The sequence below is a fragment of the Aspergillus pseudonomiae genome, assembly GCF_009193645.1.
Source record: "Aspergillus pseudonomiae strain CBS 119388 unplaced genomic scaffold BDV37scaffold_33, whole genome shotgun sequence".
In the NCBI taxonomy this organism is placed as follows: domain Eukaryota; kingdom Fungi; phylum Ascomycota; class Eurotiomycetes; order Eurotiales; family Aspergillaceae; genus Aspergillus; species Aspergillus pseudonomiae.
In genome coordinates this window covers 260,950-282,461 of record NW_022476025.1, presented here as the reverse complement: position 1 = coordinate 282,461, position 21,512 = coordinate 260,950, and the positions used below count along the sequence as shown (strand labels likewise).

At 50.5% G+C, this 21,512-nt stretch overlaps 10 protein-coding genes across 10 annotated transcripts; 4 read left to right on the top strand and 6 right to left on the bottom strand.

Moving 5' to 3' along the window:
* Nucleotides 1-841: 841 nt before the first annotated feature.
* BDV37DRAFT_248291 (D-arabinose 1-dehydrogenase (NAD(P)(+)) ARA2) lies at nucleotides 842-2,921 on the bottom strand. The gene has a single exon (XM_032081981.1). It carries the CDS (start codon nucleotides 2,477-2,479, stop codon nucleotides 1,061-1,063), a length of 1,419 nt encoding a protein of 472 aa, XP_031941455.1. The 5' UTR covers nucleotides 2,480-2,921; the 3' UTR covers nucleotides 842-1,060.
* Nucleotides 2,922-3,587: 666 nt separating this feature from the next.
* Nucleotides 3,588-4,355, bottom strand: BDV37DRAFT_119010 (import motor complex subunit PAM16). The gene is made up of 2 exons (XM_032078546.1): nucleotides 4,209-4,355; nucleotides 3,588-4,114 (listed from the first exon to the last, which is right to left on the bottom strand). The coding sequence occupies exons 1-2, from the start codon at nucleotides 4,209-4,211 to the stop codon at nucleotides 3,713-3,715; spliced, it is 405 nt and encodes a 134-aa protein (XP_031941454.1). The 5' UTR covers nucleotides 4,212-4,355; the 3' UTR covers nucleotides 3,588-3,712.
* Nucleotides 4,356-5,364: 1,009 nt separating this feature from the next.
* On the top strand, nucleotides 5,365-7,239 carry BDV37DRAFT_283179 (PEX28-32 family peroxisomal membrane protein; the record flags this gene model as incomplete). Its single annotated transcript, XM_032087241.1, has 2 exons — nucleotides 5,365-6,525; nucleotides 6,601-7,239. The coding sequence occupies 2 exons, from the start codon at nucleotides 5,365-5,367 to the stop codon at nucleotides 7,237-7,239; spliced, it is 1,800 nt and encodes a 599-aa protein (XP_031941453.1).
* A 347-nt stretch (nucleotides 7,240-7,586) lies between these two features.
* BDV37DRAFT_271650 (fungal specific transcription factor domain-containing protein) lies at nucleotides 7,587-9,157 on the bottom strand (the record flags this gene model as incomplete). The annotated part of the gene is made up of 3 exons (XM_032084747.1): nucleotides 7,587-8,082; nucleotides 8,142-8,345; nucleotides 8,397-9,157. The coding sequence occupies 3 exons, from the start codon at nucleotides 9,155-9,157 to the stop codon at nucleotides 7,587-7,589; spliced, it is 1,461 nt and encodes a 486-aa protein (XP_031941452.1).
* A 631-nt stretch (nucleotides 9,158-9,788) lies between these two features.
* Nucleotides 9,789-12,638, top strand: BDV37DRAFT_118932 (amine oxidase). Its single transcript, XM_032078545.1, has 4 exons — nucleotides 9,789-10,644; nucleotides 10,704-11,283; nucleotides 11,339-12,247; nucleotides 12,319-12,638. Exons 1-4 carry the CDS (start codon nucleotides 10,303-10,305, stop codon nucleotides 12,549-12,551), a joined length of 2,064 nt encoding a protein of 687 aa, XP_031941451.1. The 5' UTR covers nucleotides 9,789-10,302; the 3' UTR covers nucleotides 12,552-12,638.
* Nucleotides 12,639-12,773: 135 nt separating this feature from the next.
* BDV37DRAFT_248243 (putative cyclopropane-fatty-acyl-phospholipid synthase) lies at nucleotides 12,774-15,071 on the bottom strand. Its single transcript, XM_032081980.1, has 4 exons — nucleotides 14,776-15,071; nucleotides 14,193-14,679; nucleotides 13,367-14,118; nucleotides 12,774-13,302 (listed from the first exon to the last, which is right to left on the bottom strand). The coding sequence occupies exons 1-4, from the start codon at nucleotides 14,884-14,886 to the stop codon at nucleotides 13,093-13,095; spliced, it is 1,560 nt and encodes a 519-aa protein (XP_031941450.1). The 5' UTR covers nucleotides 14,887-15,071; the 3' UTR covers nucleotides 12,774-13,092.
* Nucleotides 15,072-16,070: 999 nt separating this feature from the next.
* BDV37DRAFT_283175 (uncharacterized protein) lies at nucleotides 16,071-17,450 on the bottom strand (the record flags this gene model as incomplete). Its single annotated transcript, XM_032087240.1, has 3 exons — nucleotides 16,071-16,846; nucleotides 16,905-17,141; nucleotides 17,198-17,450. The coding sequence occupies 3 exons, from the start codon at nucleotides 17,448-17,450 to the stop codon at nucleotides 16,071-16,073; spliced, it is 1,266 nt and encodes a 421-aa protein (XP_031941449.1).
* A 498-nt stretch (nucleotides 17,451-17,948) lies between these two features.
* On the top strand, nucleotides 17,949-18,708 carry BDV37DRAFT_283174 (tropomyosin; the record flags this gene model as incomplete). Its single annotated transcript, XM_032087239.1, has 3 exons — nucleotides 17,949-17,966; nucleotides 18,173-18,477; nucleotides 18,546-18,708. 3 exons carry the CDS (start codon nucleotides 17,949-17,951, stop codon nucleotides 18,706-18,708), a joined length of 486 nt encoding a protein of 161 aa, XP_031941448.1.
* Nucleotides 18,709-18,995: 287 nt separating this feature from the next.
* BDV37DRAFT_283173 (rRNA-processing protein RRP17) lies at nucleotides 18,996-19,699 on the bottom strand (the record flags this gene model as incomplete). The annotated part of the gene is made up of 2 exons (XM_032087238.1): nucleotides 18,996-19,460; nucleotides 19,523-19,699. 2 exons carry the CDS (start codon nucleotides 19,697-19,699, stop codon nucleotides 18,996-18,998), a joined length of 642 nt encoding a protein of 213 aa, XP_031941447.1.
* A 118-nt stretch (nucleotides 19,700-19,817) lies between these two features.
* Nucleotides 19,818-21,467, top strand: BDV37DRAFT_248230 (Ac45/VOA1 transmembrane domain-containing protein). Its single transcript, XM_032081978.1, has 5 exons — nucleotides 19,818-20,094; nucleotides 20,167-20,465; nucleotides 20,527-20,631; nucleotides 20,684-20,920; nucleotides 20,982-21,467. Exons 1-5 carry the CDS (start codon nucleotides 20,000-20,002, stop codon nucleotides 21,119-21,121), a joined length of 876 nt encoding a protein of 291 aa, XP_031941446.1. The 5' UTR covers nucleotides 19,818-19,999; the 3' UTR covers nucleotides 21,122-21,467.
* The last annotated feature ends 45 nt before the right edge of the window (nucleotides 21,468-21,512 follow it).

Sequence of the window (21,512 nt, the reverse complement as noted above, 5' to 3'; positions counted from 1 at the left end):
TACAAATACTTTCTTCTCTGGGCGCATATATGTCCAGGGCCGTTTCCGTCCTATCCATATAGGATCACTTCTCTGTTCACGTTTTATCATGCGTATTGCTTTTAACGTCAGATACCCATTATCATGAGCGTGTGAGATTCGTTGGGTGGACCGTTTTTGTTATCATCACTGAGCAATTCAAAGCTTCTGACAGCGCTGCAGCATCGCCTTGTCTATCTTCAGTTTCCTAACTTTCCACAGTCATGATGATGACGAAAGGTCCCTCCAAAGCTCATTTCTCGCGTAAAGACCGGTTGGTTATCTCTCCTATCCATACCTGGCGCCCCTTCACTACTCATGTAGACTCTTTCTAAACCCCAGCTAACTGTCTCGCAGGGTCCATGGTCCGTGTCACCCGCTGCAAGCGTTTTGGATTCAGGTAATTCTCCAGAAGACCAAGCTTGCTCATTCCTGCCTTGGCAGGCAGTAGATGAAAACAGACCCAGAATCAGAAATTGATAGTAAAAATCAATCCAATTTGGTACAGTGATGGCAGGTTTTCCTGTCGCTGTTCTTTTCCTTTCCACCTCCTTCTCATCAAGGAAGCGCTATATGCGATTGCTTGGAGAGGATGATTCGGTTTGGAGTCGGTATCTCAATGAGGTAAGGTTTATCAATATATATATCTGTGTGTGTATATTTTATACTTCTATCCCACAAGTAAAAAGAAAGGGTTGGTTCTTTTTGCTTTTGCTTTTTTTTTTTTTTTGTTTTTTTTTTTTTTTTTTTTTTTTTTTTTTTTTTTTTTTTTTTTTTTTTTTTTTTGTTTATCATACATTTTATCGGGGCTTTTTTTCTCTATGCTTAGGATTGCTTCCAGAAGATATATATTTAGATTTAGAAGATTCAGGACGTGTACTTCATGTCGTGGCTAAGTCTATTTTGATTTGGCAAAACAGATCACTCATAAAGGCCACATAGTCATAAGGATAATTCTTTTCAATCATTAATGGGAAAGGAGGAACAAACAAAAAGTCACCTTCCCCGGTCTATATTGGAGCAAAACATTTACAATCCATATTTACAACGCAACATCTGAAGGGGCTGCGTCGACGGGTATCTTCATATCTACCGCATCCAAGGGTGGGGTGATCATTGTCGGACCATCCCTGCTAGCAGGAGATGCCTTTTCCTGTCCTGCGGAAGTGAGTCCAGCCAATTCCCTTTTCAAGGCAAGATGCTCGGCCGACAAAGTGTTGACGAAATCCGTTCCAGGACTTGGCCAGATAAAATCCACCCATTCGGAGCCGAGGATCGCCTGGATTTCCTGGGCAAGGGATAGGATGCGGTGACGACGGGAGTCTGACCACGCGCGGTCGGTGATGATCCCCTCTGAGGGGGTGAGGATTGTAGGAGCCTGGAGAGCTGAAGGGACGGCGGCCGGCCTGGATTGGGTATTGCCCGTTTCGGTGCCTTCGTCGTCGTCTTTGTTCTCCAGACCCTCGATGATACTGTGCCAAACTCGGAGCGTCTCGTGCAGTTCGTCCAAGTTGCTCACGCCCATCACACTGACGCCGAGTCGCTCGCCGGTTCCCAAATTCACAACAGAGAGAAAGCCCGGATCCGCGTCCGCAGACCGAGCCAGAGGCGGCCCCAGAGCACCTGCCTTAGCGCCCTCGCGGAGCCACGACTCGAGTGCGAACCGGATGGCAATCACCTCGATCTTCTCGCCCTGAGTATCGGCCCATTCCGCAGCGCGGTGAATTGCGCTTCTCAACCCGTTCGGGGCGGGGTGGAAGTCTCCCATACTACCAATTGGTACACCTGAGCGACGCAACAGACCCATTCCCAGCGGGGAAGCGTTGGGAACCACGTCGACACCGGCAGCCACGAGACGGGGCAGAGCTTCAGTGAGCAGCCGGGTGTTTTGCAGAGTGAAATTGGCATAAGACATAACGATGTCGAGCGGTTCGCCCGTCTCCCGTAGGACCAGTTCTGCGAGATCGCTCAGTACATCAACGGGGTATCCTGATATACCCACGTAGTGAATGGTCCCCTCTGTGTCACGGATGCGGCGCAGTTCCCGGACAGCCTCCAGCACCTCTTGTGGCGAGACAAATTCGACATCGTGGCAGTAGACTACGTCGAGGTAGTCGGTGTGGAGACGACGAAGACTGCGCTGAACGCTATAGCGCACCCATTCCGGGGAGTAGTCGAAGGAAGAGGACGCGACTCGACCGACTTTTGTGAGCAAGCGGTATGTATAGCGGGGGAAGTTGGACTGGACGAAATCGGTGGCCAGCGCTCGGCCGAGGAGTTCCTCCGCGGGGCCGTAGTAGGGCGATGTGTCGAAAGCACGGACTCCACTAGCGAGAGCACGATGGACCAATTCTGTAGTCGGGAGGGCGTAGGGATCGGGGTTGTACTGCGAGTTGAATGTCGCAGTGCCCATGACCAGTGGCGGCAAATTCGCCGACAGCGGAACTGAGGGGCGGCCCATTGTCGCAGTCAAAGAAGATCAAACGGAGTTGAGCAAGGGTGAACTACTCCGTAAACATCGACTGTATGTAGAACCGAGCGAGAGAGGGGAGGTTAAGGGAGGGGCAATAGGCGTTGATAAGCGATCGGAAGTCTAGACAGTGGCCCGGCTTTTTTTTTTAATTGGATTTCTAACCATCGGCGCGGAACCTCCGCTCGGGATGGCGCCATAGCTGAAACCCCATGGGCTCCCGGAGATGTATTGTCACAAAGGGGAGGGGCTGCAGTTCGGAAGACCCCAGAAAATTACACGGGGTACAGACCCCCACCAAATGAGAGCGGTGCTGTCTGGTTTGCGTGGCTTCGGTGGTTAGGATGGCTATCTCGGGTGTTCCTGATTCTCTCGGCTCAAGGCGGTGATCAACGTTTGGCGGGATTGACTTTCACCTTTTCTTCTGCTTTTTCTCCTCGTCCCTTTTTTGCCCCTCGAACTCTAACGTCTTATGTAAGCTCAACGGTCTTCCTGCGGAGAGACTTTACTCTTTTATTCTTAAGAGGTGGGTTCACAACGTCAACTGAATACATGGCGGTTGCATTTATACACACTTTCATCGTCGCCTCCAGACTGAGGGCATATGATGGTTCCTTATAAGTACATGAGACAACGCTGTTTCTAGAACACAAGAGTGGAGTAGAGGTCATAATCAGAGGGAGCAACATGGAGGATCAAAGACAAATAGATAGATATGGCGAGTACAGGAGATGGGGGTCCGATCCCGTAACTGTCCTCATCAGAATCCGATCCATCTAGAGCCCCAGGCCGTCCAACAAATAGTATACACAAGAGGATATAATCCGAATGAGATAGGCAAGGATGCATCGGATGACAGAGTTCGGCTTCGTAGGTATGCGGATTCAACCACCCCCGATTCCGTCTCTAATGTCCTCCTCCACTGTTATCTGACCTGGAGTATAAAGAACGGGGGAATTAGAAAACAAATCTAGAACTCTCTCCAACCCAGATGTTGGAATCACCAAAACGCCATGCTATGCTGCAAAAACCGAGAGGGAATATGGAATAAGTCGATGGAGTTTATAGGTTTTCTTTCGGTCTCTCGTATATGCTCGATACGGTCGCCTCGACCGTGGAGGGCGTTCGTTTTAATCGACCCGAGATTTGGAAGGCGTCCTTGAAAGCAGTCGCGAAGTATTCCATCTCGACGGACTCCAGCGCCAAGGATTCATCGGTCAATCCTTAATCCTTGTAAACCTTGGGCTTCCAGCCTTCGCGTAATTCTTTCTCTTGGGCAGCTTTCTGTTCAGCCTGGCGGAGTTCCATCTCTATCCTTTCCCGCGCACGAAGAATCTTGCTCTGAAGGTAGAAACTGCCTCCTTTCTGTGGGTCGTTCAAATCGAATAGCTTCTTGAATCGTTCCATCACATGTTCCAAGTTGGTCTCACCACCCTGGGGAGGCTTGACATTGAGAATTTTGCAAGCCTCATCGAGGGTCAAACCGGATGAGGAGAAGCTGCTTCCACCCTTGCCTTGGACTGCTTTGTACTTGCCGGTAGCGGAAGCCTGCTTGTAGGCCTCAGCAAAGGCGCGACCGAAGACTCGGGCGCCCGTAACAACGACCTGGGAAACGAGACGGTGGGCCTGATAGAAACGGGGGAGTCCGTTAGTGAGCTGGATCCAAAGGGCATTGAGGAAAAGCAAGCAGTCACATCGTAGATAGACATGGACGACTTACCATGGTGGCTAATGGCGGGTGGAATGGTAGTTCTTTGAACCAAGGAAACGGACACAGGACACAAAGGCAAGGAGATGCGACAAAAAGCAAGTCTGCGATCGCGGTAAGATACACGCAAAGCAGGCAAGGGTTGCGTTTCTGGCGGTCTGGGGCAGATCAAGAAAGGTTGGATGGCGATGGAAACAGACGGAGGTTTGAAGCCGCAACGACAATGGAAAAATTTCGGTGGCGGTATTGTCTCCGTACCTGATACCGCCATCGGGGTCGGGACCAGCGACGGCTGTAATTTTCCATGACTGGTTGGGGCGACTTCGGAACGGTCCCGTACTTACAGCTGTATGTAAGTAAGTACATCCATCCATTCAAGAGTTGATTACAGTAGTACCCCGTACCTTGGGACGGTTTGTCGGCTGTTTCTACATACAGAGTATACGGAGGACAATCGAAACCAAAGCGTGAGCACAAGATCAGAGCTCTCGGACAGGGATCGCGACATAACTATATTAATCTCTTGCCATATATATATAGGAATATATTTTTGTTCAAGAAATCAAAAGATTGAGGCTCTTTGCTTTTTCTATTCTTTATTTTATTTTATTTTATTTTTTTAATTTGCTCGCAACGACTCCCCTATGCAGTAAGAAAGATTTGCTGCCAACCTTACTTTTGGCATTTCACCCCATTGTCACATGTCCCGAGAACCCGCGAAAAGCTTCAACTTGTTTCCTCCCGCGGGACTTTCTACAGTCTTCCAGTTCCCCCGCAGGCGATCTCTCCGCCTAATATTCCGGTTTGACGGTCGGTTCCTGAGATCTTCGACTAGACCGGGGTTGCTCGTGATCTCCAACCCTTTTTCTTCGTTCCTCGGCCCTTATAACTTCTTCTTTCCTTTCTTCTCTTGTTCCCTGTGCGTGCTCACCGCCCGCAATGAGCCAACTGGTCGCATATGACGTCTCTGTTGGATGGCAGCTCTCGGTATGTGATCTTATTTCGTGTGCCTGAGTCCACAACTCCAGCTTCACCCCGTCATCAACAAACCCTTCTTCCCTACTCCTCTCCCCCACATTCTTTCTCCGCGCGAGGAGCGAAGTGTTCTTCAGAGCACTTCTGCATAGATGCTGATGGCATGGCAGACGATATTCCGTGGATAGATTCCATGGCCCCATCAACTTCCGCGCAGGACCATGCTGATTCTCAGCCCCCGACGGTCGCTGCTTTTTCTCCTACTACCATCTCCGGCTCATCGCTGGCATCCCGACAGCGCTCTAGCATTATCGTACATCGCAAATCTCCTCTCCTGGTCGCGACTCCTCCACCGATCACTCGAGCCTTAGCCTACTCCCACCCCTTTATCTTACCATTGAATAAGCTAGTAGGCTTACTGACATGGACCACTGACGATGCATGGCAAAGTTTCCTCCTGGTCTCAATCTTCTGGACGATCGTCCTCTATGGTGACACCATCATTCTGTGGGCTGGCCCGCCCCTCGTGGTGATCGGTCTCATTCTGGGCATGTATTGGAGACGCTACTCCCCCTTATCAACCAGATCCATATCCGGAGAGAAACCAGGCCATCAGAGAGCTCCCTCGGAGAGCTCCCTGCGCCATCATGACAGCCTCGATGAGATTGTTGAAACGATGAGGGCATTCACGACTCGTTGTAACATGCTCCTGGAACCGTTTCTGGAACTCACGGATTTTTTGTCCACCCAAAGGACAGCTACATCCGCGACCACCAGACCGGCTCTGACCACACTCTTCTTCCGAATCCTCTTTGTAACACCTATCTGGATCGCCCTGACTTTGCCTCCCTTGCATCTCATCACCACGCGTCGTGTTATCTTGATCATTGGCACCATTATCCTCACCTATCATTCCCGACCAGCGAGGGTATCCCGCGTTATCCTGTGGAGATCACTAACTGTCCGCCGGATTTGCTCATTGATCACCGGCCTATCATTCTCATTGAACGTGGACAAGACACCGTCGGCTCGGACACAAAGCCACGGACATGCTGCCAGCGTTGCGACCCGTCGACGGGGAGAATCTTCCGGTGTGCGCTTTACCTTCATTTTATATGAGAACCAACGGCGCTGGCTCGGAATTGGCTGGACCTACTCGCTGTTCCCGTCCGAGCGTGCTGCATGGACCGATGAGCACCTCAACAATGTGCCATCAAAGGATGAATTTGAGCTACCCGAAGTACAAAGCGGGAACGCCAAGTGGCGCTGGGTAGAAGGGGGTGAATGGCGCATCGATGGCGCCGATGATGCGAGCGCCAAAGATGGCGGGGGCTGGATCTACTACGACAATAAGGTGAGTTTTTCACGCCGATGGCGATCATCGTTCTCGAGTAAGCGATACCATTTCCTAACCGGTACATTCTCATAGTGGAACGATGGCCGTCGAGGCCAAGATGGCTGGGACCGATACACTCGTCGAAGAAAGTGGTGTCGCGATGCTGAACTCGTTGAGGTCCCATCGACCGCCGATTCGACATCGGCGGAGGCAACGTCCGGCTTAACCCAGGCGCTGGAGAAGGAGAGGGAGAAGAGAAGGGGATCCGGAACCCTTGACGCTTCAACAGTCGATGCTGATTCCGAGAGTCTCGCCGGGTCAACCTCCAAAGCACGGAGACGACGCTGGTTTGGGAATTCGAAGACTGTAAGCGACAAAACCAGCAGCATCTCCTCCTCCACACTACCAGCCTCCAACAATAACTCGTCCGTAGATCTCGGAAGAATAACCCCTGCTACTAGTTCCAGCCGCCCCGGCAAAATCGCCTCCAGGCCGATTAGCATTCCGTCCTCGCAGAAGCTGTCGTCCAGTTACTCCAGCGGGAGCGGCAGTTTGGGCCGGGAAGGAAGCGTCCATGGCAGTGCAGCCCATAGCGATAAGAGTGCACGAGACAAGGAGATCGCACACTCGCAAGACCGCTTGGATCGCTGGGGTTCACGCGCTGCAGGGGGCATTGAGAGGGCAGAGCGGGAGATGGGGTTAGGTGACGAAGTCAATATGGGGTTAAGTTAGAAAATTGAGAATGATGTTACGAGCTGTTGAGCAGGTTTGTGATTCTGTGACCGGGTATATCGACGTTAGCTTCGTCCTTGTCTTTTCATCCGTCACACAAACCAATTCTTGTTTATACCCTTTATTTCATTCGATATATTAATTCTTATATAGCCCCAAAGACTGACCACGGCTTAAGAAGCAATGAGGAAGCATGCCAATGAATAATTAATCCGCCTATGTTTCAGTAGTCACATATACTCAATCTGTCCATAGGTCTAGGTGTCCATCCAGTATGCCAACTATACAAAATGTCCTGTAACGCCATGCTAATGTTACATCAAACCACCTTTTTCGCTGAACAAGCTTTACGCAAGAATTAGGTCCCACTTCAATTGCTCCAGTACATCCAACCAATGCATTTTCTCCCCATTCCAGAGAATATTCAATAACTCCTTAGCCCGCTTCGTATTCCCGATCCCGAAATTACTCTCTAATTTGCTCAGCGACTGAATAACCAGCTCTCTTGCCGCAGGGCTCTCGCTCTCACAGCCCGCGATGAAAAGCGGAAACGTTAGGGCCGAGTACTCGCAGTTTTCATCCAGAGGGAAAGATTGGATTCGATCCAGGCAACGGCGTAAAGCGACTTGTTTGGTCCGGGAGATGAACGAAGACCACAACGATGGTAGGTTTCGGGCAACGATACCCTGGCTCATTCGTTCTAGGGTCGAATGGAGGTAAATGTACGCTGCATCGCGGAAACACTCGGCTACCATGCGCAGGCGGGCAAGGCTTGCGTCTGTGGCTCCTTTTGGGATTAGGTATGGGGTTGAGGAGTGTGTCCAATTTCGGAGTGATGAGTCTCTGTGGAATGTTAACTATTCGGACATTCTTATTCGGTTTTGGTACTCGTGATGGCATACATGGCGTGGATTTCCAAACCTAGCGCAACGGGGTCGTGACTAACTAAGGGAAGGTCGGCGATTCGGGGACAGAGTTTGATGATGCCTTCTGTGTATCCGATGTATATGTCGAGTTTTCTGAGGCTTAAAGCTTCTTCGCCGGGGATGTAGTTTGTGATTTGTTTGCGGTTAGTGACACTCGCCACGTTGTGTGCATACACGAACCTATAGGTCTTGATTAGCTGTGCGCCGTGGGTCATTGGGACGACTACATACAGTCCCCATAAGAATTCAGCTGTGTCCTGGTCGAACGTGGAAAATCCACCGCGAGAAATCACTAGTTTCTCCAATGCGCTCAGATGCACTGCCCATTGCTTTACGCTGCCCCGTACAATTTCGTACTTGCAGAGAAGTGCCACTGCTAGAATTGAGTCTGTGGGGAGCCCTTCAACAGCAGATTTCGAAAGAGCGGAGCGGAGGCCACTCATTGTGCGCACGTAGTAATTTGCTGCTGCGGTCTGCGCGCTCAAGTTACCACATGAACGATTTGCCAAGTGCATTGCCGACACGGCACATAGCGCCTTCATCAAGAGTGGGGATGATAACGCATAAGGGATGATTAATGATCGTAGAGGATTTTCATCACTTTCCAGGTTAGCCAAGAGCCTGGATCCCTGTTCCATATGGTACTGGAGATAGTGCATTTCAAGATTCGACAGATGGCTGAGAGATCCGCACTGTTTGGGTACAATAACAGTGCAGTTCTCAGAGTGAGCAACATCGAGAGCTACATCCTCATTTCCATAAGATTCATTATCTTCATCTCGTGGTGTGCATATCTCAGCTGCGCCGTAGTCTGATGGAGTCGAAGGAACAGTAGTATAGCCAGAGAATACGGTTGAATTGGGCGAGAGCTGTTCTACTGGTGCTGCCGGGGAGCTGGCAGATACGGAAGGCGACGGGCTAATTCGTCGTCGCTTTGGTGGCACAACTTGCTGAAAGATCTCTGCAGATGGTTTGAGTGGCTCTGCCCACATTGAGCCATAACCTTCGCAGGCCAGCCCAAGTCTAACACAACTACGACAGCTACGCCAAATGGTCAGCGCCTTTCGTGCATTGGAGAGCCGGGAAAAATTACCTAGGTTTAGCTTCATCGCACCGCTTGCGACGTTTCTTGCAAGTCAAGCAGCCGGAGCGAGTCCATTTTGAGCCCTCTCTTCTGGCACGTTTCCTCGTTGTGCCCTGAACAGGGTTTCTTCCGGAGACATTGGCTGTATCAAGTTGATTCATAGTCGGGAAATCTGTACAGCATTGCGGAACAATCTTATCGGCACCCTCAGTATGAGGCAAGTCGCGCTGGCATCACTGATAAGGGCGGGGAGTGCAGGTTGTAACTTGAATCTCCGAACCCCGATGTTGCCCCTCGTTTTATCAAGAGAAGAGCTTGCCTTACGCAAATCCAATGCTAACACTTTGTAGACTCTTCAAGAAAAGATAATTTGAGCAATCAGAACGATTTCCGCCGATGTAAAGTCATCGCCCGCGGGTCACGGGGGAGGGGGGACTCAGCGACTAGTCCTGAAGGGGAAGGAAATACGCCTGTTTATCGGGGATGGTTATGTAAGTCACTGCCGGCATGCCCGCATTTTCATACCGTGCGGGTATTGAAAGATACATACCGCCACGATCCAAATGTACAGTAGATCTTCCTGGCTCCAATAGGAGTATCGTCCCTTCCAGATCAGTGGAGATTGGATACGGTCGGTAGGTTTCAGCCCGGTTTTGTACACTTCTGGCCCCTACTGTGTAGTACAGTGAAGGTTGTCGATGTATTTCCGGGGTATGCTCGAGGCCGCCGATTAGAGCATCTCCACTCAATGACAGCGACCTTACCCAATTCGGCATGTCCATGCGCCATGTGGAACGCCTTGTCGATATGCATCATCTACCACGGCTATCTACTATACCCTGATCCGTCGTTATGGTGGCCATCGCCAATGCCAACTGACTTATATAAAGACCTTCTCTCCCTCTTTACAACAATGTCGCTACATATCCCACTTCAACCCTTTTCAACATCATCCCCCGAAGACCCTTGTCGTCTGTCCTTGATCACCTCTCCTACTTCTCCTCAGACAATCTCTAAATACTATAGTGCCCTTACCCTGAACCCCTTCACATCATGTCATTCACATCTCAAGGGACAACACCGACAACTTCGGGAAAGCTTCACCCGTTTGACCCTGTCCGACCGGAAGAGATCAGACTCGCGGTTCGCATCCTAGAGGCATCGTTTCCCGGTGTTCCGCTTCGCTACAACCGCATTGATATTCATGAGCCTGTTAAGCAAGATGTCATTCCCTATATCGAAGCAGAACGGCTAGGAAAGCCTCTTCCTCCCAGACCAGCACGTCTTTTGTATTCCTACTTCAGTCGTCAAGACACAGGCGTCTGCATCAAGGCCTTGATGAATGCGGATACGAGGTCTCTCATCTACGCAAAGGAGTTCCCAGAGGGAGTGCAGGTGCGTTTATCCTCTTGCCGCTCTTTTCCCGGCCAGCCTTCACTAACAATAGCAACCAGCCCCCCATGGATATTGATGAAATTGCTGGTATCGAAGAGCACTGCATGCAGCACCCAGCTGTCCTGGCAGAAATTGAAAAGCTCAAGCTGCCCCCTGGCATGACAGTCTGCAATGACCCATGGATGTACGGAACTGACGACCTCAACGAGAAACGGCGACTTTTCCAATGCTTCATGTATATCGTCGAGGTCGATCATCCCGAGAACAACCATTATTCTTTACCTTGCAAGTTCTCTCCTGTCTTTGATGCCCGTACAAAGGAATTGGTCCGTATGGATTATCTCCCCGGTGGCGCAGATCACCAGACAACCGAGACTCAGCCGTGGGTACCCGTCAAAGCAGTTCAGTATGCTCCAGAACTTCTAGACGAGCCACTCCGGACAGACCTCAAGCCATATGTTGTTCAACAGCCTGAGGGTGCTTCCTTCTCGGTGGATGGCAACTCCGTTTACTGGCAGAAATGGCGCTTCAGGGTTGGATTCAATAACCGGGAGGGTCTCGTCCTCCACAATATCACATACGACAAGCGCAACGTTTTCTACCGTCTGAATGTCTCCGAGATGACCGTGCCATACGGAGGTAAGCATCACCTTATCCCTCTCGAATACACCATTATCTAATAAATCCCCCCTAGACCCCCGAGCCCCCTTCCACCGCAAACAAGCCTTCGACGTCGGCGACGTCGGCTTTGGTCTCAACGCCAACCAACTCTCCTTGGGCTGCGACTGCCTCGGCCATATCAAATATTTCGACGGCTACAGATGCGACGCGAAGGGCAGCCCCATCCTGTTGAAGAACATCATCTGTATGCACGAACAAGACAACGGCCTGCAATACAAGCACACAAATTACCGCTCAAACGCAGCAACCGTCAAGCGTAATCGCCAGCTCGTCCTCCAGATGATCTGCACCGTCGCAAACTACGAATACATCTTCGCCTACATTTTCGACCAAGCTGGAAACGTCGAGCTCGAAGTCCGCGCAACAGGTATCCTGTCCACCGTTCCCTTCGACAACCTGAACGGTGAGACTGTTCCCTGGGGTACTAACGTCGGCCCTGGCGTCATGGCCCCCTACCACCAACACATGTTCTCTCTCCGCATCGACCCCGCAATCGACGGCTTTAACAACACCGTCTACTACGAAGATAGCGTGCCGCTCCCTGAGGACGAGAATAACCCCTATTTGGTGGGCTACACCACAGAACAGACCGTGATCCGGAAGTCCACCTCCGCCAACACAGACGTTAACCGTCACCGCGTCTTCAAAATCCGTAACGACAACGTTATCAACCCCATCACCTACAAGCCCGTGTCATACAAACTCATGGCAGTGCCTAGCCAAATGCTCCTACTCCCCAAGCACGCAGTGGGACACCAGCGGGCTGAGTTTGCCAGCAAGCCGATCTGGGTCACCAAGTACCAGGATAATGAGCTGTTCGCCGCTGGCGAATTCACGAACCAGAGCAAAAAGGCCGAGGGTGTTGAGACCTGGGTCCAGAGAAACGACGATACAGAGAATGCGGACGTGGTCCTTTGGCACAGTAAGTCTTTCCTCCCTATCGCGAAGACAATGATTGCAAGAAGAAAAGGAAACTAACTTTTTTTCGCTCAGCTTTCGGTCTCACCCACAACCCTCGTATTGAGGACTTCCCTGTGATGCCTATGGAGCGTATTAGCGTTATGCTTCGGCCGGATGGCTTCTTTACGAAGAACCCGGCTCTGGATGTGCCTCCTTCGTCCCAGGCATTCAATAAATCGACTCTTCACCCCGAACCGGCGCCGGCTGCGGCATGCTGCTCTGGGGTTGGAGGCAGCAAGGCGAAGCTTTACAAGCGTGTTGACTAAGTGAGATACGCTTGGCTGGTTCTGTTATTGTACATGAGACTTCTTTCTGTATATAATTTAAATATAATGAGATGGATGGACTGATCTATAAATTGCATGCCTCAGTTTGATTTGAGCATACACGAAAATTACCAGCATGGTTTCACACTATTCCATACAACAACCTCGAAGGAATCTGCCGTATACGTATCATTTCTATTCTCATTAATACATGTCTCCTGTGATTTACCACCTGCTCGCCCCATGTGGGGCCGAAGGTATACAAATCAAGATGGCTATAAACATACATAACAGCTATCAATGAAAACATACGTCCCTTCTTTCCCTTCCTGGGGAAATGCTTCCTAAGCTCTTTTCTTCCCGTAGTGGGACTAAAATCACATTTTTCATTAACCCTTTCAAAGGTATTTCCTCCATTGCTCCATGAATCATGTCATTGGATCCAATAGGCTCGAAGACAAAGTTCGTCCATGTATACACCGGGCAGGGAAGTAAGTGTAAACTACAACCGGTGACCAGTACTCACATGCTAGCGTCAAACTTATGCCTTGGGAGTGACGTGGGCGCTAGGCACGGCGCCGTGACCGACAGAGTCGATAGCAGCCTGACGGGCACCCTTAAGGCCGTACTGAGTGTTGATACCCTCGATACGGTGGGTGGAGTTGATGTTCTTGACAAGGGTGAGCTGCCAGCAGGTGGCACCACCTTGACGGGAGGTAATGGTCGAAGCAGCAAGGAAGTATTCCCAGATCTAAAGGACGGATGTTAGTTGTCTGTACTCCGACGTAGTAGTACATTGGCACGGAGGGACTTACTCTGAACCATCTCTTGCCGTACTTGGCCTCAACCTTCTCACGGTTGCCCATCCAGTTACGGTACCAGCGCCAGAGAGTAGCAGAGTAGTGGACACCAATGGTGTCAACAGCCTTGATCTCAAAACCAGCGGCTTCCAGACGGTCGACAACAAATCCAAGAGGGGTGCTAGCATCGGCACCGGGGAAGATATACTTGTTCATGAAGAGACCCCAGATGAGATCCTCGTACTGCCAGGACTTACGGAGACCAGCAATCTGGAGGAAGAAAACACCGTCGTCGTCCAGCATGTCATAAACCTGAGACAAGAAAGTAGTGAAGTGGCGCACACCGACGTGCTCAGCCATCTCCAGGCAAGTGATCTTCTTGTAGCCGCCTTCAACGCGAGGAGCGTCACGGTAGTCCAAGCACAGAATACGGCTCTGGGAGTCCTCAATGCCGACCTTGCGAAGGCCATTGTTACCCCAGGCAGTCTGGTTACGACCAAGGGTGATACCGGTAACTTGGGCACCATAGTGAACAGAAGCATATTTGGCCAGAGTACCCCAGCCACAACCAAGATCGAGGACGGTGTCTCCGGGCTTCAGGCCGATCTTCTCACAAACCACAGCCAGCTTGTTGTCCTGCAGCTCTTCCAGGGTCTCCTCCCGATCAGGATCGCTGATAATACCAGAGGTGTAGATCATGCGAGGGCCCAAGAACCAAGCGTAGAAATCATCACCACGGTCATAGTGATCACGGACTTGCTCCTCATCTGTAAGATTTCACAGGTTAGCAAGGCAATTGCACACGCGTAATTCTCATGAAGTTTTGATGGTGACGATATACCTTGGGAACGGGTGTGCATCAGCAACTCGGGGATGAAACCAAAGAGGAAGTGTTTGAAAAGGCCCATGGTGAAGCGGAAGTTGGCCCAATCGTGACGGAACTCGAGGCACTCCAGGGCATCACCCTTGAAGTCCACCTCACCGTTGAAATACTTCTCGTAGAAAACCTCCATGGGGATCTTGCTCTTTCCGCGGTAGGCAGCACGGTCATGCTCGCTGTGAAAGTGCAGGTAGTGCTCGACGGGGCGACCGGCATACTTGGCCTTTTCGGTCTTGCGGGGGGAGATGGATGAAGCGATGGACCAAAAAGCCATCAAGATAGGGATAGTGGTGAAGATTGCGAAGAAGATGGTGGTGTAGAAACCACCGCCGACCTGGCGGGCCAGATACCATGGGATGAGCAGAAGCAAGGAGAACAGGAGGATGTTGGAGAAGCTATCACTGCCCGGAGAATCCGCTGGGACGGGGGCATTTTTGATGGCTGGGTACTGTGTAGGTAAAGTATTAGCGCGAGCTGTACTGAATTGGCGCTCGCAATTGAAGCGTAACAAGCCATGTGTTTTCCATCCAAGGTCCGGACTTACCGACGTTGTCCTCACACCACAGGGCTCAGCGGCAGTAGTGCAAGAGGCAGGGGGAGTTTCAATGAACTCGAAATCCTCAGGGGACTGAGGATGGATCTTCGTCTCAGCCATGACGAATTGACTGAAGCGGAGGAGAGGGGAGGAAGAGGGGGGCAAGAGAGGATGAGGAAGGAAAGAGAAAAGATGAGGGAGCGTGTCAGAAGATGTTGACCTGAGGCGGCCGGGGGCTTTAGTGTCCGTTTGGTTAGTTTGCCTTGCTTGTATTTGCGGTGGGCGCCGAGGAAAGGCAAGTGGACGATCAATTGATCGAATCCACCACCAGGGACCCAGAATGTGCCCTTGAAATGCGTTCTAATATTTTCTCATTTCTTGATTCAAGTGGCCTCAATTGTATTCACCTTCTACATGTTTTGACAGCAGACTTATGGTGCGAGGGAGTGGGAATTATATAGGCTTGTTTTTGTTTTGGTGTCCTCTGTGATACTCCCTTGGTCAGTACTGTACATAGTACGTACATACAGAGAGCTTTACCTCGAGGTAAATTGTCCCAGGGACCCGATTAGGCTTAGTGAGCCGACCCTAACTACAAGAGCGGTGAAGCCATATCATCCTAAGGAATTCCTACCTCCCTGCGAGAAAAGACGCAGGTTCATGATCGATTGATTGGGCTATGGATTTGTGGCCCTGAGAGAGACGTTTTGATTATGAAATTGGGGGAAGATAAACACCATGCATACGTACTGGTCCCGTACCTGGTGGATATTCCTGGTCCAATAGATGAGGTCTGGCCGCAGAGCTTCACAGGCTATTCCCAATCACAATCGTCCGAATCAACCATTCCCGAGGCCCTTTCGGGTCCCGAAGGACAGTGCAACTTTGGGACCGAAAACTGGACCCAGACTTGCGGGAGGGTCCCTGAAACATGACCTAAATTTACCTCGACAATGGCCCTTGTAGTACAGACTACAGACTACAGAGTACGGAGTATCCATTAAAGAGATAGTAAGCCAATTTAATTGTACAAAAACAAACTACGTTCAACTTTGACTATCGCTCGCTCACTTTGGAAAATCATACATCAATTCTAATCCTGCTGACCGTAAACCCATGATACTTCAAATAAAACGCCCCCCCTTCCTTGGAAGTCCTGTCTCATGCAATATGGTACCGTGCCGCCACCCCAATCGTCAAAGCTAAGAAAAACAGAGCTATATCATATTCCCATTAAAGAAGCAAACACCATAGAACGCTAACCCTTGACTCCGGGATATGGAACCGTGCTCATTAACCTCCGTTCACAGCGTCAGCTGGAAATTCAAGCTCTCCTCGTCTTCCTCATACACCGGGAGCACTTCCTCAAGATTGGCTGTCAGGTGACCCGCATCATGTGCAAGAGGCACCATATCGGTTTCGAGAGGAGGGGTCCCAGACGGGCGCACGTAAGTGTCAGCGGAGAAAATCCCCTGGGGAATTGTCTGTCCTTTCGTAGTGCTGGGCGATTTGCCATGTAGCTTAGATGACACGTCCCGGCCCTTGGTGTAGCCTACTGTTGTTTTAGAGTTTGCCACGGCTGCGGTATGGTGCATGGATGATGGGTTAGTTGGCGTCCTGGGCTTTCTCGACGAGAATAAGGACGACGCAACTCTCGGCTTTGGCTTTGGGATTGAAACAGGCCTAGGTCGGAGAGTGCGTTCGGTACCAGAAAGAGCCGAGGCTGCATCACGAGCGCGAACCGTTGGGATGTTGCTGGTATGCTTCTCCCGGGCGCTCATGGCGCGGGTACGACGCGTTTCATAGCGACGCGGCGGTGCTTCCTCCACGCAAGGCTCATTCTGCTCGTTGTCACTGGGCTCTTCAAAACCAATACTTTCGACTTGTTTCAAGATCATGTCATCCATCATTTTGTCGTATGCAATAGAATCCTCCTGAAGCTTGCGCTCCCTCTTGGTCAGACCATCGGGACCGATTTCGGTATGTCCATACACTGTTTCCAACCCCAACGCCAAGTTCTTCGGTTGAAACTGAGGGAATGTTGTATCGTATGTAATTTCATCAGGAATATCCGGGAGCTCTGTATATTGTTAAATACCACGGCCTTCTGGCATGCTCACGACTCCTTGGAAACATACCTTTCGGCTTCGGGGGCATGTACTCAATGTCGGGAACATCTTCTTCAACTGGTTTATCCTGTACCTCAGCCTGGCTTTGCTCTACCAGCGGAGCAAACTTTTTCACTCTCTGTGTGGAGGCTCTTTTGCCTGTCTTCTCCGGCTTCACAGTCCCAGCGGGAGGAGCAGGGGTCTGTAAACCACGAGCTTTCGCATTGGTTGTTTTCATGCCCAACGGCGCGCGTTGACGAGTCTCTGCTATCGCATCTGTCAGCCTCCGAGCAAAATGCGCCGTGTTACCCCTCCAAGCATACCCATTGGAGTAACAAAAGCATCCTTGACAGATGGTTTCGCAGCTCCATTCTGTTTACCAGCACCCTTCACAGTTTTCTTTCCAAATGCCAGCGGGTCATTTTCATCGTTCAACGGGACTTTGAATGGTGTCTTCGGTGCGCGTGCCCCGGGGGTTTTGAGCTGTAGTTGTTTGAGACCTTGATTCAGAGGTTTGGACGCGGCAACGGTCTGATGAGCGTGCACCAGGTTCTCTTGGTCACGGAGGGCCAGCATAGTGGCGGATATGAGACAGCACTGATCATGCACAGCCGAAAATATAGGTACAGGTTGTTGGGGTCGAGTCCGAGGGTCGTGTGAGATCGCGAGAATCGCTGAGGTCGTGAGGACATGGGGTTGTCTGTCTGAATCTAGACGCCCGACGCACCTTACCCAGCAAAGTGTTTTGCGGTGGTTGCCCGTGGAGACAGGCGGTCGATCCCTTGGGACCGGTCAGCAGCCAATCCGTGGGTTGGCCGCCACAGTCAGGCGCCGCCCTTACTACTGGCTAAAAGGGGTTAGAACCAAGCTGACCCGGGCTGACCGCCAGGAGACAATCACTCCACCTTCTTCTTCTCCCAAAACCAACTCCCAACATTTGAACACGTTATTGATTCTGTCGGGTTTCTCGCTGAGCGAAAGCCCTTTAACTTGCTACTCGTATACATTCTTCTTCTCGAATACATATTTGTCTTTCCCCCGTACACATAAATTTAACCTTCTTTCGTCGTCAATATGGACAAGATCAAGGAGGTGAGTTTCCTTTTCCCCCCCTGTTGGCGGGGTAGCTTTTAAGCTCCCGAAAATGCACATGCATCACCCTTTCTCCTTGCGTGACCCTCCCTAATCATGCATTTCGGTATCCTGCCCGGCGGTGATTACAGGGATGCCGTCTTGATTCGCGTTCCCCGAATTAAATAAACGCGAAGATGGGAAAGGGGCTGACGGACAGCGTTTAGAGAATGGCCGCCCTCCGCCTGGAGGCTGACGAGGCTCAGGCTCAGACGGAGGAGTTTAAGGGCAAGATCAAGACGCTGGAACAGGAGAACCTGGCGAAGGAACAGGAGATCACATCCCTCAACCACCGCAACCAGCTTCTTGAGGGTGAGGTGGAGAAGTTGGAAACCGCTCTCAAGGAGGCCAAGGATGCTGCCAACCAGAGCGCCCAGCACGACACTCAGAACGAAACCCTTCAGAGACGCTTGCAGCTCTTGGAAGAGGAGCTCGAGAATGCCGACAAGAATACCAGGGAGACAGTTGAGAAGTATGGTTTTCCTTGGAACCCCTTTTCATCGTCCGCGAACAATTACTAATCACACTGGTGTTCAATAGGCTCCGCCAAACCGACGTTAAAGCCGGCCACTACGAGCGCAAAGTGCAGGCCCTTGAGTCGTCTCGTGATGAGTGGGAAAGCAAGTATGAGGAAATGGCGAAGAAGTACGCTGAGTTGCAGAAGGATCTCCACGACTTGGAGGTTTCTATAAGCAATGTTTAAGGCTAGGGTTGCCTGCAGATGCAATATTCTGGGAAAACCTCGGCTCGAGCTTTCTTCTAACATAATAACTTTTTTGTTCCCTGCGTGTTGCAGATTACTTCATTTAGCATTTGCCATTAGGAGCCGAATCCAGTAGCATCTCTGTCTCCGTCTTGCCATCCACCTGCCCTCTGCCTATATATCCACTTGCCTACAGTAACATAGACCATAAGCAATGAGAGTCTCCTCGGGGGTATTTCAATGAACTGATTCGAAGACGCATGGATTTGTGTGAGGATTAACCTGCGCTACCGTTCTCTCCGTGCCTTTGCTTTCCTGCTGTTTGAGAGACGCTCTTTCTTGCGAGTGAGCTGGCGTTCCGCCTTGCTTTCGTACCGGAACTTCTTCTTTTTGGGTTTGTCCGATGCCTTCTTGGGTTTTTCTACCGGCTTTGGCTTGGAATCCGCTTCGGACGTCGGTTTCTCCTTTTCACCCTCTTGCTCTTCGTCCGAACTATGCTCCTGTGCTCGTAGCAAGCCCTCCTTAGAAGCATCCATCTCTTCTACTGTTACCGTAGTATACTTGTCTTCGTCAATGTATTCCGCTTCGTAATCCACTGCAGGTGGCTCTTCAAACCCTTCCCACTCATTGTCTTCGTCACTTTCCGAATCTGAACCTGAAATGGCCCCATCCTCTTCTTCCCTAAGTCTCTTTAGTTGTTTTTGATGCTCTTCGAGGGCGTTTTTGAACTCTGCTTCTCGTTCCTCCCGAATCTGTGCAGGATTTGCAGTTAATAAACGTACTTCTACTGAGATACTATCAAGGAATAACGAACTCGTTTCCGATCTTCTCTCTTCATCTCTCGAGCCTTCTGCTCTGCAACTTCCTGCGCATGTTTAATTCGTTGTTGTTTTCGCTTGCGAAAACCTGTGAGAAATTCATGGCGGGCAGAATGATCGAAGGTGATTTCTTCGACTTTGCTCGTCTTTCGCCGTTTCGCTTGTGGTCCCATGATATTATGTAGACAAAAAAAAGTTTATATACTCTAGAGAGTAGAACAAAAGATAAGTGCGTTGATAATGCACTTAATGAGTGATATGGTTTCGATATAAAAGGGCCAAATTTTTTTTTCTAAAAAATATTGCATGCACGATGATCAAAGTGAAGCTAAGCCTTGCCGGTGATTTGGGTCGACCGCCTCCGAGCCCCGTTCCGCCAATCCTCCAGCCTGTCTCCAACCATCATACCTCCGGGGACCCTTTCACCGTTCGGACAGCCTGTGCTTGTCTGAAGCTATATCCAATTCACCACTATGCATTTGAGCAGCTTCTCGCTGCTTGCTCTGGGAGCAGCAACGGCTAATGCCTTCCGTGACACCTCGCCCTTCTTCCTTGCATCGACCTCTGAGTATGTTTTGGTGGCAGTCATTCGAGTTATCGCGGGCAGCTCCTCAAAGACCCAGCTAACAAGCTCCTTTAGGATCCTCTCTACTTCGTCCCAACTCAAATCCGCTCCCTCCTTGCTAGATGACCTTTCCTCGAAGCTTAGCTCGTGTCCCTCCGACTATTATGTCATTGCTTCCCAACCCGGTGTCCATAGCACCGATTTCTCGACTCGCAAGTCTGCTCCCCGCCTGGGCGCGAAGATGACGGGAAAGGATAAGACTATCCGGTCGACTGCGACAGTCAACGAAGTTGTTGGTGTGCTTGAAGCGAAGCAGATCCAAAGCATTATCGAAAAGGAATGTGGGGCGCAAACTACTGCTATTGATGGTTCCTGTAAGTCCTATGATTTCAAGGTCGCAAATAAATTGAAGATCTCGCTGACCGGGTGCTTTAGCTGGCTCTTATCCATCTGACTTTGGCCCCGACCCCCGAGTCCTTTTTATTGATTTCCCTGTGCTCCCCCTGGGGAAGGAGAGGGCTCAGCAACTTTCTGATAATGGTCTGTGAACAATCCAAGAATGCAATGAGGGAATCTTCTAACTGTCCTGCAGACGGCCTACTTTCTGATATTATTGAACGAATTCCTTCGTCGAAGAAGTACACCATTCTCTATGTAACATCGCCGAGGGAATTTGGAGAGTCCGATTCGGGTATCTATCAATCTGAAACTGATCCCTACCAAGATCCCGTCCACATGGACTTGAAGCGAGACTTTGCGGCGCATAGCCGTCGTTCGGAGCCTGCATCTAACAAGTCACTCTTCCAGGAGTATCAATACTTCACACCAGGTACGACCTTGACATAAAGTGCCCCTTGAGCACTGTTAGTAGCGGGAACTAACGTTAATAGGCCTCTTCATGGGACTCATGGCAACATTTGTCTTCATTATGATCTTGTATGTCGGTTTCAGCGCCCTTGCCAGTCTCGAAGTTCCTTACGCCGCTTTTGAAAAAGACACGTCCGCCAGTGTGCAGAAGAAGCAGCAGTGATCAGTGGTTGGTGTGGTGAATAAATGTCTTGGAATTTGTTTTTACTCTTGAGTTCGGCATGACAAATCGGTTGAAAGTCGGTCATCAATTGCTCTAGACCATCCGAGTTTTATCGTGTATGCTATGTTGTATATTTCATGCGTGTTTATGTATGGGTCTGAATGTTAGTTACGGATTTCCCAAAGCTTCTGTCATCCCTTAGATCATCAACTATACCATATGTATTTGAGACTAGCGCGAGGGTTTTGTTGAGACAGAAGACCTATATATAGGGCATCACGTGAAACCAACTTCTCCGCAGAACCAGAGCCTAAGGCACAACGTACAAGGCCCGTGACGGGGCAACGGTTGTTGGTCTCGGATCTCCTGTCGCTGATCTTTGGGGGGGTTA